General features: G+C 35.1%; 4 protein-coding genes across 9 annotated transcripts; 2 read left to right on the top strand and 2 right to left on the bottom strand.

Annotated features, from left to right (window-relative positions):
• Positions 1–718: 718 nt before the first annotated feature.
• Positions 719–4503, top strand: LOC105703204 (transmembrane 9 superfamily member 4). Of its 2 annotated transcripts, none has more exons than XM_012431409.1 (10): positions 719–866; positions 1139–1389; positions 1460–1606; positions 1693–1848; positions 1923–2197; positions 2275–2493; positions 2574–2731; positions 2811–3070; positions 3221–3404; positions 3486–4503. In XM_012431409.1, the coding sequence occupies exons 1-10, from the start codon at positions 864–866 to the stop codon at positions 3825–3827; spliced, it is 1995 nt and encodes a 664-aa protein (XP_012286832.1). In that variant the 5' UTR covers positions 719–863; the 3' UTR covers positions 3828–4503. The 2 variants fall into 2 exon arrangements, with proteins under 2 accessions (XP_012286832.1, XP_012286833.1); XM_012431410.2 differs by lacking the exon at positions 719–866 and adding an exon at positions 997–1069.
• Positions 4504–4541: 38 nt separating this feature from the next.
• LOC105703207 (metallophosphoesterase 1) lies at positions 4542–7139 on the bottom strand. 3 transcript variants are annotated; one of them, XM_012431417.2, is made up of 10 exons: positions 7004–7139; positions 6680–6763; positions 6439–6584; positions 6272–6342; positions 6062–6202; positions 5807–5974; positions 5600–5685; positions 5406–5528; positions 5181–5321; positions 4542–5108 (listed from the first exon to the last, which is right to left on the bottom strand). In XM_012431417.2, exons 1-10 carry the CDS (start codon positions 7025–7027, stop codon positions 4947–4949), a joined length of 1146 nt encoding a protein of 381 aa, XP_012286840.1. In that variant the 5' UTR covers positions 7028–7139; the 3' UTR covers positions 4542–4946. The 3 variants fall into 3 exon arrangements, with proteins under 3 accessions (XP_012286840.1, XP_012286839.1, XP_012286841.1); XM_012431416.2 differs by having other exon boundaries at positions 6680–6865; positions 7004–7134; XM_012431418.2 differs by lacking the exon at positions 6680–6763 and having other exon boundaries at positions 7004–7129.
• A 786-nt stretch (positions 7140–7925) lies between these two features.
• On the top strand, positions 7926–10308 carry LOC105703208 (GTP-binding protein YPT6). The gene is made up of 4 exons (XM_012431420.2): positions 7926–8421; positions 8504–8730; positions 8864–9108; positions 9232–10308. The coding sequence occupies exons 2-4, from the start codon at positions 8551–8553 to the stop codon at positions 9428–9430; spliced, it is 624 nt and encodes a 207-aa protein (XP_012286843.1). The 5' UTR covers positions 7926–8421; positions 8504–8550; the 3' UTR covers positions 9431–10308.
• On the bottom strand, positions 9697–13074 carry LOC105703206 (cysteine desulfurase, mitochondrial). Of its 3 annotated transcripts, none has more exons than XM_012431413.2 (12): positions 12905–13074; positions 12578–12661; positions 12250–12510; positions 12088–12164; positions 11880–11996; positions 11638–11775; positions 11369–11574; positions 11158–11279; positions 10942–11099; positions 10547–10818; positions 10332–10421; positions 9697–10163 (listed from the first exon to the last, which is right to left on the bottom strand). In XM_012431413.2, exons 3-12 carry the CDS (start codon positions 12362–12364, stop codon positions 10100–10102), a joined length of 1359 nt encoding a protein of 452 aa, XP_012286836.1. In that variant the 5' UTR covers positions 12365–12510; positions 12578–12661; positions 12905–13074; the 3' UTR covers positions 9697–10099. The 3 variants fall into 3 exon arrangements, with proteins under 3 accessions (XP_012286836.1, XP_012286834.1, XP_012286835.1); XM_012431411.2 differs by having other exon boundaries at positions 12250–12517; positions 12582–12661; XM_012431412.2 differs by having other exon boundaries at positions 12582–12661.
• Positions 13075–13193: the final 119 nt, after the last annotated feature.

Genomic DNA, 13193 nt, shown 5'->3' with positions numbered 1-13193 from the left:
CAGTCATTTCCTATTTTATGGCGGCTCATTTAAAACATGGCGCGAAGAGCAAACTCAGGGATGGCGTACCATATTCTTTGAGATTTTTCTTCTTTTTTCCAAATGTTTACTTCAAAAGAAAAATCAATTCCACCAGTGCACGTTTAAAAATGATATTTTGCGATTCATCCGGGAAAAGAACGTGCAGATATTTTCACTTTCGAATAAACATCTTTTTTTCAAACCTATTTTTTTCCCACGAAAAAGCATAGTCAATTGAAGAACTAATTCCTGTCACTTAGTTATTTTAAGCTTAACACTATTCGCATTGAAATCAGCAAAAATATTCAATTTCATTCGGAATTTGTACACACTACTTTTGCAGTTACATACAGGAGAAAGTTAAAAACATAATTTACACGAAGACGACCTTCCTTTCAAACAGCGACACATTATTAATTGGACCTGAGAAATGTCAGACTTTTAAGAAATAGATTCCTATACATTTATTCAGTACAAGTATTCATTTTCCATTAATAATATATCACGTACAATGTTTAAATAACTCTGTACAACGTATTCAATATTTTAATATTTATGATTGATTCCAACTCATCTCTGATCGATATGGTTTGTATTTCCCGCGATTTTGATTCCAAAGTCCCTAGGTAATTAGTGGACCGAAGATTGGCTACAATCTTTTTAAAGTCGCACCTAACTTCAGTTGTATGTATGTAATTCCGTTTTTGACGTGATTGCAGTTGTGTCAGAATTTGTTAGTTGCATGGTTAGCTTTCCCAAGTTGTGAATAGTTGCAAGTGGGTAAGAATAGAAGATAACAAGTAGTCGGCGTGGCGCGTTTTCAGCAGAAATAACCTAAAATTATGGTAAGACTGTGATTGGTGATTCGTTTCCCTAGTTTTCTTAAAGTATTTCTTATTTTCGTTTCAACCGCTCTGTATTTAATCGAATATTCATGGCCATGGTTTCTGTTAACACTTATGTGATAATGTCTCACATCGTTCAGTAGCAATTTACCTATATTATTAACTTAAAGTTAACAAAAGTCAATCTTATATAGCTCACGAGGGTGGGTACGATTCTTCAATTTATTTAATATTTATAATTCACCGTCAAATTAATTCATTGCACTTTACAGGAAAGGTTAAAATGGAGATGTACATTCGTGGCAGTGCTAACTTTCTTACTTAAAGCAAATGCCTTCTACGTGCCCGGTGTTGCACCTGTGGAGTTTAAGATGGGTCAAAAGATCGATGTCAAGGCTGTCAAAATGACAAGTACTCATACACAGCTTCCGTATGAGTATTACTCCCTCCCATTTTGTTTGCCAAAGAATGGAACGTACATTTATAAGCCAGAGAATTTAGGAGAAGTGCTTAGAGGAGACAGGTAATAGTTTGTTAGTTATTAAAAGTAGGATGTGAATTGTAGCAGCGTATTGCTAAACTTTTATGCTTAGGATTGTAAATACACCATATGAAGTGGCAATGGGAGAACATATTTCCTGTCGTCTTCTATGCAATGGACCAACAAACCCAATTAATTGGAACGAAGAGGATTCGTCACGAGTTATAGAACGTATCCAACACAAATATTATGTACATTTGTAAGTATCACATAGTGTAAAATAGAAACGTGTTGTTCACCAATTTATCAGTCGGTCTCATTTTCATTTTTATCTTGCTGTTTTAGATTAATAGACAATTTACCTGCAGCCACTAAAGAGGTTCATAAGGACGCAAATAATGTTCTTGTCTATCATGGGTACCGCTTAGGCGGTATGATAAATGATCAATTTTATATCAACAATTATCTTAAGCTTAAGCTTAGCTATCACAAACATGCAGAGTAAATACAAATAATACGTGTTAGTAATTATTTAACAATTTGTTGTATGATAACATTATTATTATACCTTGCAGAGATGGTTTCAGAGTTGTGGGCTTTGAAGTGGAGGCACAATCAGTTGATACAAATCAATTGAAATTTGATGGAACCACCTGTATACTACCGACCCAAATAAATCCTCAGTTTGTACATCCCAAAGGCACTAGACTTCTGTTCTTATACTCTGTCGAATGGAAAGAGTCTGATGTGAGTTGGGCGAGCAGGTGGGACATTTATTTGGGCATGAGTGACTTTGAGATCCATTGGTTCTCGATTATAAACTCACTAGTTGTCATCTTTTTTCTTTCAGGTGAGTGTGTAACGAGTAATTGCCAAAAGTAGAAATGTTAATGTAGAGACCTATACATCATTTTCGTTTTTCTGTAGGAACCCTCGCAACGATTATGGTAAGAACATTAAAAAGGGACATAGCCAAGTATAATGCTTATGAATATGACAGTATAACTGGACTGGATGAGACAATTGAAGAGACTGGGTGGAAGTTAGTTCACGGAGATGTGTTCAGGCCTCCAGCACACCCTCGTCTGTTTGCAGCTATCATCGGCAGTGGCATCCAGATATTCTGCATGACATTAATAACGATTTGTAAACACTATTTTATATTGAGTCTAATGAATTTAATTAATTAATTAATTAATCGAAATTTAATTAATTGATTCTTTCAGTTTTCGCTATGCTTGGAATGCTTTCACCAGCAAGTCGAGGAGCCCTGGGAACGTGTGCAATTTTTCTGTATGTTTTCTCTGGCTTAATTGCTGGTTATTTTTCGGCAAGATTATATAAAACCATGCGAGGTCGTGAATGGAAAAAAGCTGCCTTCTTGGTAAATAATAAATGTTAAGGTGATATAGAATACCTATGTTCTAGTATTGGTGTTTTATTTTTTCAATTCTTTCTTACAGACTGCAATGCTATATCCAGGAATAGTTTTTGGTACCTGTTTTTTCCTAAACTTCTTCATCTGGGGAAAACACAGTTCAGGTGCAGTACCGTTCACCACAATGTTGACACTGCTATGTTTATGGTTTGGCATATCACTGCCCCTGGTGTATTTTGGATACTTCTTTGGATATCGGAAGCAACCCTTCGCACATCCTGTTAAAACAAATCAAATTCCTCGACAAGTTCCTGATCAGTTGTGGCATATGAATCCAATATTCAGGTAAGTTGTAATGCGTTAAATCCTCCTTGTACTAATATGTTAATTATTGTATTTTAATTCGTTTTAATAAAGTACTAGAACGATTAGGTATTAAATGCTCAAAAAATGTTTACACGGCCAATTTAACTGATCCTGTTCTTTAAATTTTAGCACACTTATAGCTGGTATCTTACCCTTTGGAGCTGTATTTATCGAGCTCTTTTTCATCCTCAATGCATTCTGGGAGAACCAGTTTTATTATCTCTTTGGCTTTCTCTTCCTTGTGTTCTGCATTCTAGTAATATCCTGCTCGCAGGTCTCCATAGTGATGGTCTACTCTCAACTCTGCGGAGAGGTAAATACATTACCTTTTTAATCTACAGTTCTAAGAAAAATGACAGACAAATTGCCTTTAAATGGGAATTTTTCTTTCCAGGATTACCGATGGTGGTGGAGAAGTTTCATTGTGAGTGGTGGATCAGCAGTGTACGTCCTGGCATATTGTGTATATTATTTCATGACAATGTTGGAAATTACGGAGTTTGTACCGACTCTGATGTACTTTGGTTATACCGCCTTAATAGTGCTTACCTTCTGGTTACTCACTGGAACTATTGGTTTCTTTGCTGCGTACGTATTCATTCGCAAAATATACGCAGCAGTGAAAATAGACAGATCTAAACTTACTACTGACAGTGTCAATGTTCAAGTTCGAGGAACAGGATCACGAGTCCTTTCTAATCGAAATAGAAAATCGAGTGAAAGTGCTGTTGTTTGAAAACTACTTTAAAATGAACTCTGCGAGAAACTTTGCTCCAAGCCTTTTGATTGAAAGGTGTCAACTGTCGAGCTTGCCATGAAATGTCATCTCTCGAAGTTTGACTTGCAATATCTACATGTGTAAATGTTAAGAGTCAGTTAATCATGGGATGGCAACTCGTAATTGGCGTAAAACTAGTACCAAGTTTACCCTAAACAAAGAAATTAAAACATTGCTATGAGTTCTAACGTCTGTTTAACGTCCACTGAAAATTGTTTGGATCGTTTGACAGTGATGTAAGTACAAAACAGTGATTATGAAATATATCATTGAAGCAGTAGAGCAGAAGTACTTACAGCCTTTAACAAGAATCGCAATTTGGATCATTCGATTCTGACAGTATTTTTTAACGGATCAGCGAAGGTTGCATCGAATGCATTACTGTTGATTCTTCTCAATAACACAAAATGTTGTCATTGGTTAGAGATAACATTAATATTAGAACAGGCTGTCCTAGGTACCAGAAATGTCTAATGTACGAATAAATTTATTTTTACTTTTAACCGTTAAGTGCAGGTGCGACAAGAGTTTGCAAGGGATATTGCAAATTGTTGTTAAAGTTCCATGAAATGACATTACGATGTACGATGTATGGTTGATATATATATAATACAGAATACCTGTATTTACTTAATATTAAGATACTTCTTAGTTTTTTTTCTCTGTCACGAGTTTTTAAATATTTGACACATTTATTTCAACTACACTATGTCTCAATGACAGCCGCGTTTAATAATTTTCCATTTACTCTTATTAAATGTTTGTATTTTAATTCTAATTTCAATAAGCAATACTTAATTAAGCAGAATGACAAAGTTGTTAACATAGCATGCACTATATACAATGTATACATACCCTTTTCATAAAACACGTATTTAATATTTATAAACAATATAGACAATAATATGTTTACATATGGTAACGCGTTCATAAAGTTGAACTCTAGTTTCATCTAAACTGTTTTAATTTTGATTTCTGTGCGCATTTTTTCCTCCTATGAATACGGATGATATAAAGATGTTTTAATTAATTCATGATTAATTCACTTGAATGGATAGAAAGTAATTGTTATTTGAATTAATGAAGTTTCAAAATGTTGTATCGATTACTTGGTTGTCTCAATTTCACTATTACGAAAAGAATAATGAAAATAATACTGAATATGTAGATGTTGATCACTGTTGTTTCCACAGGCATGTAGCACTTCGACAAGGCATAATTATTTGGCATAAAGACACCCTAAAAGTAAACGGAAATTCGGCTATATTGGAAGTAATATTATAACACTATAACATATATGTAATAACATACAAGTAAAAAAGATGGATTGTTCTTATTGCGCCAGCTAAACGAGGAGACCGTCACTTCCAGTACATCATCTCTAAGTATTCGTCGACATCCATGATGAGTATGACCATCGACAATCAGTCTTGGTTTGAGAATATCTAAGAGCTAAACACACAATCTATCTAAAAGTCTGGAATCCCTGTGTGAGCATTTTTCAATTTTTTTTTATCCTGGATTTGAAGTACATACTTGTTCAGAAGCTTCCTTTGATAGGCACTCCCATCGTTCTCGAAACTTAATCTCCTTCAGTTCTTCTGGTGCCTGGTCCAATTCATTGCAAATTTCATCAGACTCTCGATACATTGGATAATGCTGTAGAAATGTTGTTAAATTTATTGTATGTACAAGGTATGAAAGTACATTGTGTTTATTGAGTATTTAACCTGAAGTAAAATTGGTCTACTGTATCGCTTAATTGTGCTGCTTTTGCTGCAGTCGTTGCCTACACCTTTGGCACACTTAAGATGTTCTATAAATTATATGTGTACATTAATTTTTTTAACAAAAAGTAAGCTTTTTCAGTCAATAATTTAATATACATTAATTGGATTTATATCAAATAATTAGAATATTCACAGAAGGGAACTTACTAGCAATATTATTCACAGCTACTTCAGTTGGCCGACAAAGGAAACATCCATCACCTTCTAAAGCCATACTATTAATGAGTACAAAGTGATTGCCTCTAATACTAATTCTCCGCACACTCGGTGCCTTCATACCATTTATGAATCTCTGATTTAGGTATGGAGTAATTACTGAAGCCACATGAATTACAAGATAAATAAACCTACTGAATAAATGGATTATTTCATATATTAAAAAAGGATTTTATAGAATTATACCATAATGAAAACCCATATCATGATTTCCAGCTACAACATAGAGATGTGTATTTTTCGGCACTGAGAAGAGAGACTCAAAGCGCTGGATATATCGTTCGAATTCGGATGAGCTGCACCACAGGCCCTCATCAAATATATCACCTAGAAATTATTTTACTGAAAAAATAGCTAGCAAACTTTATACATTTACTGAATTATAATTTTTCAAACCTAATATAAAGACTACATCTGGCCTTTGTAATGTCATTGCAGTTTGGAATGTTCTGTACATCTGCCACTCCCTGAATAAAAGTAATGTTTTAACTATTGTCGCATAATCAGATAGACGGAAACGTGAAAACACAATTAAAAAAGTATATAGAGAATAAGGGTTATACCTTTTTAACTTATCAAACCAATGCCCATTGCGTGAACCCATTAAATGGGTATCAGCCAGAAACATCACTTTAACGGGTCTTTCCTCATTTTTAAGTAATGGAATGGTTGGATCTGCTTTCTTTGGGTCCAAGCTTGGCCAGTCGCACTAATTCATAATAATTTAATCATTCTAATTTCTTCATTATCGTTATACGATTATAATAATAAAGAGAATGACATTAGATTAAGGGACAAACGTACCTGAATGAGCACCACATAATAAATTACATATTCACAAAAGATAAATATTCCCAGTAGAGCAAGCAAAGCGGCGACGACATATTTCTTGAAAGAGAACCTCTTTATATTAACCATTTCATTGAAGAATTCATGAGGTAATTAACAATTAGACTGACATTTCAGAACTTGCTTCACGTTATTAAGTTTCTAAATGAATCAGATATTATAATAGTGAAAAATACTTTACGCTCGAAATCTTTACTTACACTCAACAAAGTACAGAACTATCATACGCTATCATTTACGATCGTATTTTTTGGTATTTTTAACTATTTATTTACTTACTGCGATCCGACCTGTCAAATACATGTTGAGGTTATGCTTCTGTCGAATCCATTTAAATTTATAGTTAACTAAACACTCATGGGCATAAGAATTATGACGAAGCCCAAAGTCCCATCTTACTGTTAGACCAGAGGGTCTATTATGTAAAGTAAATTGAGCGAAAATGTGAAAAATGAGTAGCTCACGGTATTACGAAACGTTTATGGTGGTGAAAATGCGAGACCATTCATATGAACTGGGCCGGCACAAATTTTTAAGCGAAAGAGTGAAGCATATGTACATACATACATACATACATACATGTGCATCCATACATAAAACCAGAGCTGATAAAACATCATTTTAACCTTCTTTATGCTACACTGGCATATTATATGTATATACAGGTTTAAATCATGTGTAAACCAGTTAAACTTCGGTTAAGTCAAGTTGTGGAACCGGGCCTTAATCTCCATTGTTGGTATTTGTTCAATATCTGATTGGATAAACTGGCATTGGGTGCGTCTCCACCAGAGGTCTCCACCACCTAATTAGTTTAGTATTAAATAAAACCAGGTAGTGGAAACCAAGGTTGGGTAGGTATATACATCATGTAATATACATGGTTTACTACGTGTATATTACAACGTATAATAATAAGTCTCTAGTTTTTTACGCGAGCGCAAAATATGTTACGCCCTTCTATTTCTAAATAGAAGGTAATAAATCCTGGGAGAAATTCGATACTAAACAGGGTTAAATCGAAAGAATTTTAAACACAAGCGCCAGATTAATAATTTCTTAGCAATTTTTATGTACTTATGCGCTAAAAAATGTTAACCTCGTGGATACATATATCATGTGTCTGAGGAATCCGCCATATTGGAAATGTAAAATTCTCAAGAATTTTGAATACAAGCGCCAAATTAATTCATTGTTCCGTAAAATATTTCCGTGTTTACATATGTGTCAAAAGACGTTTATAACCTAGCCGATGTTGTATATTGTCAGAGATCTCTGATATTGTCCATCTGCGGCATTCTTCATATTGGAAACATAATTTACTGGTTTACTACGATGTTCTCCGGGTTTACGTAACGTATGTCAAAAACCCCAGAAAACGCGAAATCACCCAAAAATCCCGGTGGAGACGTACTGAAAGTCGGATTTATCCAATCTGGTATTGAATAAATACCGACGGTGGAGACATTAATTGTAACAGGTGCATGCAGGTGCATGACATAGTGTTAACGAGTCATAATGACGTAAGTCTCATGGCGCTTATTTATTATTGATTAATTTGTTATAATCAGTTGTGAATATCAACAACAGTCACGTTCAGTTCAGGAGGTTAGAATTAGCCAAAAAACATAAACAATGAACGACATAGGAGTGGCTGTGTCTATATCATTGATGTTACAGACATTTCTGCAACCATAGTAAGTTCTATTTACATATTGTTTACATTCATGCATACTACACGTGCCCGATGATGCAAATGTAATTAAATTTTTAACACAGCTAAGTTATATAATCAGTGTTGTTACCAATCAAGTTGAGAGGATAACATGGCTACTGTTAAAGTTACGGAACAGAAAGTTATTCTATGTGGGGAATATGGTGTGGGTAAAACATCGATCTTCAGGAGATTTGCCAACAACAGTTTTGTTTCGAGTAGTGATAGAAAGTCAACTCTTGGACTTGACAATATAGACAAAGAATATGTGATCGATGATAAGCATATTCGGGTGAGCAATGTCTTTTGATAATACAAGTTTATTGATTTAGTTTGCATTCATGGCAGCATTATGATTAGTTGCTTTTACCAAATGAAGGTATCTACGTATTTGAAATATAGAAATAATTTGAAAATATTCTCAGTTACAACTATGGGATACTGGAGGTATGGAAAGGGTTGCATCCGTTACGTCAAGTTATTATAAATTTGCTGAAGCCGCTATCCTAGTATTTGCCTTGGATAATGCTACATCCTTTCATCTATTGTCGCAACATTTGCTGGATATTGTAACCTATGCAGAAAATGCGAAGATCTTTCTTTGTGGAAATAAGAGTGACTTAGAAACATCAGCTCCTCAAGTGACGGATGCCGAAATGGAACAGTTTTGGTAATTGGATTCGATCTCACATATAAAATTCTGGTCATCGATTTTCTTTTACTTAAAGTAATTCAAAATATTAAATTCAATTAACATATTAGTTTGATTTCAAGAGTTTCTTTACATTACTAGTGAGCAGTGCCATAACCTCATCTCAGGGATTTACAAGACATCTTGTAAGACTGGCGAAGGTGTCAATGAAATGTTTGAGGACATAGTGCAACACTTGGTGGAAATGAACCGATCGCGAATGGAACTCCACGAGATGGACAAGGATCGCTTCAAGATATCATATGTTGATGAGGCTGCAGATCCAGCATGTCTTTGCTAACTAGACAATTGATAAGCGAGAAATATGAGAAGTTGCATAATGGACACTCTTTAAAGATTCTGCATTTCCAAGAATGTAGAGTGTGATAAAAAATGAGAGATTCATAGTGCTTATGCACTGATAGTATGTAAATGATTGTGACTATGTTCCATAATTGGGCTTTCAGGAAGAGTCATGGAACAATTGAGTCAAAGATGATTTTTTATTACATTTTAATGGTAGTATTACGGTGCGATAATCTCTAAAATGAAGATTAAGGCTATTGATAAGGCTTTATGATTAATTTATTTAATTTAATTAGGCCATTTGGGTGCCCCAAGGTTAACGATTTCATTCATCGATTGGATACCTAAGTGCCAGTTCCTATGTCCAGGTTGAAGGGGAGGAGGGAGAATGCAGTACAGCATTTAATGATACAATATGGAATCTTTTTGATACTCACTAATACACATGTCATTCTTGGCACGTGTCTTTTTGCCAATGAAGAGCGTTCTTATTCCATGTGTCATCAAACCCTCTAATACAGTGATTTCTTTCTTTTGCTTCAATTATAAGATCTTATGAACTCACTAGTTTCAGACACGAGTCATTCAACTCAACGTTTAATTTAGATTACCAGTTTCTATTTTATCATATTGCTAAAAAAAAAAGAAATGTATCAGATCAACATTAGTGCTGAGTCCACTTAATACTCTTCAAGTCTATTCCTTCTTCTACCATCTCCCACAGTGGGCTGCAATGAAACAGTATATTAAAAAACTGTATTAATGTCGTGTGATTAAAAAGATGCAGCATTTTATAAAAAACGAAGCTATGAAAAGCATATAAATGGAATGATAAATAATATATCAAGTCGAAATAAATCTTTTTCTTATCTATTAATATCTAGTTATGAAAGTACCTCATTTCCCTTAATCGTTTGACATGACGAATTGTGTTCTCTGCCGCGTAATCGACCTCCTCTAACGTAGTGAAACGTCCAATTCCAAATCTGTAAAATTAGAGATGTCAAAGCTTATTGAGATATTTTATGCCGTAAATTTGGAGTTATAACATAGATAGATAGAAAACAGCTATTTTGTTGAGAATGTATACAGCATTTCAGATTTTTGTTACCTAATGCTAGAGTGTGCCAAATCCTCCGATGCACCAATTGCCCTCAAAACATAACTCGGCTCCAAACTTGCACTGGTACATGCTGAACCACTACTCAAGGCAACATCTTTCAGGGCCATTAAAAGTGATTCTCCTTCGACATAAGCAAAGGATAAGTTGACACATCCTGGATACCAAAACACTGGATCTCCGTTACGTATAACATGAGGGAGGTTTGACATTATTTTCTTGACCAAATGATCTGCCAGTCCTGAGATGTGTTGATGATCATACTAAAAAAAAAAGAAAGAAAGAAAATGGAAGAAAATAACATTTAATAAATTGCAGGATTTGAACGTGTTGGAAAAATCCTAACATGTTCTTGCTAAATATAGGCTTTCTGCCCCAAACGTTACCTCCATTTCCTGTTTAGATATTTCACAAGCTGCACCCAATCCCACTGCCAGGGGAGCAGGTACAGTTCCACTTCGCATTCCTCGCTCCTGACCACCTCCGCTCTGTAATGGTTCCACACGTACCCTAGGTCTTCGTCTGACATACAAGGCTCCAATACCTACAGAAAATATTCAACAGAGAAAAAGCGTCTAGGAAAAATAAGTTATCACCGTTACCTTTTGGTCCATATATTTTGTGTCCACTGATTGACATGAGATCGATGTTAAATGCATTAACATCCATCGGTACCTTTCCTACAGCTTGAGCTGCATCCGTGTGGAAGAATACTTTCTTCTTTCTATTTTTTATAAAAGTAGATATACAATGATAACTTCTGTAAGGAAAAATGGATTCACAAATAGAACAAGAAAAGCACATGTTCCTTACCTACAAATAGCACCTATTTCTTCGATCGGTTGTTTAACTCCAATTTCATTATTTACTGCCATTATCGAAACGAGAGATGTATCGGGCCTAATAGCCTCTTCCAACTGGTCGAGACAAATAAGACCATTTTCTTGAACAGAAAGATAAGTAACTTCGAATTGTTCTGCCTCCAATGCTCTGCATGAATCCAAGACACATTTGTGCTCCTAAAAGAAAAAATTAATATAATATAAGATTTTCTAAATCTATAAAATAATTTAAACACTTGCTGTCTGTGTTGTCACAATATGCCTCTTTTTTGCCTTGTAGAATCTTGCAACACCCTTTACGGCTATATTGTTACATTCAGTGGCACCTGATGTGAAGATAATTTCCTTTTTATTTGCACCGATTAAATCTGCAATTTGCTATATAAAATCAACATATACAGATCATATATCAGTCTAATGTCATTAACGTAATGATAGTTTGTCACAGGTAAGTTAATACAAACAGGTTAGATAATACAAACCTCGCGTGCACATTCTACAGCGGCTTCAGATTCCCAGCCATACATATGCGTTCGTGAATGCGGATTTCCATACAAAGATGTTAGATATGGCATCATCTGATCAAGGACTCTTGGATCCTTTCAATATCATAAAAAAACCAATAACTATTCCATTTCGAATCCTTCGATTGATACCAATCATTTACTATACGCATTTATTAACTCTTACCATTGGCGTCGTAGCTTGTGCATCCATGTATAATGCACGAGTATCCCTTGGGCCATTTTTAAATTCATCAATAATAACTGGAGGTAAGGTTACCGTACAATTATTACTTAATTTTTATGATATAATCAAACGACATTAATAAATCATACAAATTAAATTTACCTTCTCTTCTGTCAATGTTAGCATCTATGGAAAATTCTCGACTGATGACTCCCAAGGCTTGAGACCGTTTACTACGACAGTACGTCACAAGGAAACTCCTTACCGGATGAAACATATTTGCAAAATACCTTGTTAGTAAATCGGTGGTATCACTTTTATCTGGAACTGCTTTTTTCGTCTACTTCGGGTGATTAGAACTTTTCCTGTTCGCACCATTAAGCCAGCAATTGGCAGCCAGTTTGCACGCTTGATGCACTGTACCTAAGAACTTATTTTGAAATAGTCACGCGCATAATGCAGATTATAGACCAAAAATCCCCCTTCTTACCTACCAATGTTTCCTGTCCTTCAACATTACGTCATTTGACCCTAACCTCCGATAACTCGTGAATAGAACTTTCACTGACAGAACCTAAAACAGTATTGGCATTGATTAGAGGATTAGCTACCGTAATCTCTCGCACAATTTAAACTTTTCTGGCCCAAGTGGATGTCATTGTAATTTAAAGAAAACCTTCAGAAGAACTTTTGGAAAATCAGAATTGACATCCAATGCGTCCGGCAAGCACGAGCCACGCGCACGAGTTACGCCAAATTACACGGAAACTGTTCAACGTGGAAAAAAATAGATTGTGTTACAAAGAAAAGTACTAACAAAAGATTCATTCAATATATCTTCAAATGTTTGTCTCTTCTTCTCTCCTTGAGGGTAAAAAAAAACGGTCAATTGACGATAAGCAGAAAGTCTCAGTAATTATCGATACTAATAGTTTCAGGTTATAAATTGCTGTAAATTGGTCAGCGCAGTTCCAAACGTTTTGCGCATGGAGACTAGAGACTAGAGACAGAGATGAGTTGGGAGATTGCTCACGGGCAGGGTCGCGCGATCGCATCGTGTGCTGCCCTCTGATTTCGTACGTTAGCTTTCACCGTTTTTTGCCCCC

This window comes from Orussus abietinus, unplaced genomic scaffold, assembly GCF_000612105.2.
Source record: "Orussus abietinus isolate OABI.00-Male unplaced genomic scaffold, Oabi_2.0 scaffold454, whole genome shotgun sequence".
In the NCBI taxonomy this organism is placed as follows: domain Eukaryota; kingdom Metazoa; phylum Arthropoda; class Insecta; order Hymenoptera; family Orussidae; genus Orussus; species Orussus abietinus.
This window is presented reverse-complemented; position numbering and strand designations above follow the sequence as displayed.

What these genes read in the sequence shown, in the direction of transcription:
- LOC105703208 (XM_012431420.2), top strand. Translation starts at nt 8,551, where the DNA reads ATGGCTACTGTTAAAGTTACGGAACAGAAAGTTATTCTATGTGGGGAA. An exon ending in TCGATGATAAGCATATTCGG is followed by an intron (nt 8,731 to 8,863) that starts GTGAGCAATGTC and finishes AAATATTCTCAG; the next exon opens with TTACAACTATGGGATACTGG. An exon ending in GCCGAAATGGAACAGTTTTG is followed by an intron (nt 9,109 to 9,231) that starts GTAATTGGATTC and finishes TTACATTACTAG; the next exon opens with TGAGCAGTGCCATAACCTCA.
- LOC105703207 (XM_012431416.2), bottom strand. Translation starts at nt 6,793, where the DNA reads ATGGTTAATATAAAGAGGTTCTCTTTCAAGAAATATGTCGTCGCCGCT. An exon ending in GTAGACCAATTTTACTTCAG is followed by an intron (nt 5,529 to 5,599) that starts GTTAAATACTCA and finishes ACATTTCTACAG; the next exon opens with CATTATCCAATGTATCGAGA. An exon ending in CAAAGGAAGCTTCTGAACAA is followed by an intron (nt 5,322 to 5,405) that starts GTATGTACTTCA and finishes TTGTGTGTTTAG; the next exon opens with CTCTTAGATATTCTCAAACC.
- LOC105703204 (XM_012431409.1), top strand. An exon ending in CATGACATTAATAACGATTT is followed by an intron (nt 2,494 to 2,573) that starts GTAAACACTATT and finishes TGATTCTTTCAG; the next exon opens with TTTTCGCTATGCTTGGAATG. An exon ending in ACTCTCAACTCTGCGGAGAG is followed by an intron (nt 3,405 to 3,485) that starts GTAAATACATTA and finishes TTTTCTTTCCAG; the next exon opens with GATTACCGATGGTGGTGGAG.
- LOC105703206 (XM_012431413.2), bottom strand. Translation starts at nt 12,364, where the DNA reads ATGTTTCATCCGGTAAGGAGTTTCCTTGTGACGTACTGTCGTAGTAAA. An exon ending in TAACATTGACAGAAGAGAAG is followed by an intron (nt 12,165 to 12,249) that starts GTAAATTTAATT and finishes CCTTACCTCCAG; the next exon opens with TTATTATTGATGAATTTAAA. An exon ending in CACAAGCTACGACGCCAATG is followed by an intron (nt 11,997 to 12,087) that starts GTAAGAGTTAAT and finishes TGATATTGAAAG; the next exon opens with GATCCAAGAGTCCTTGATCA.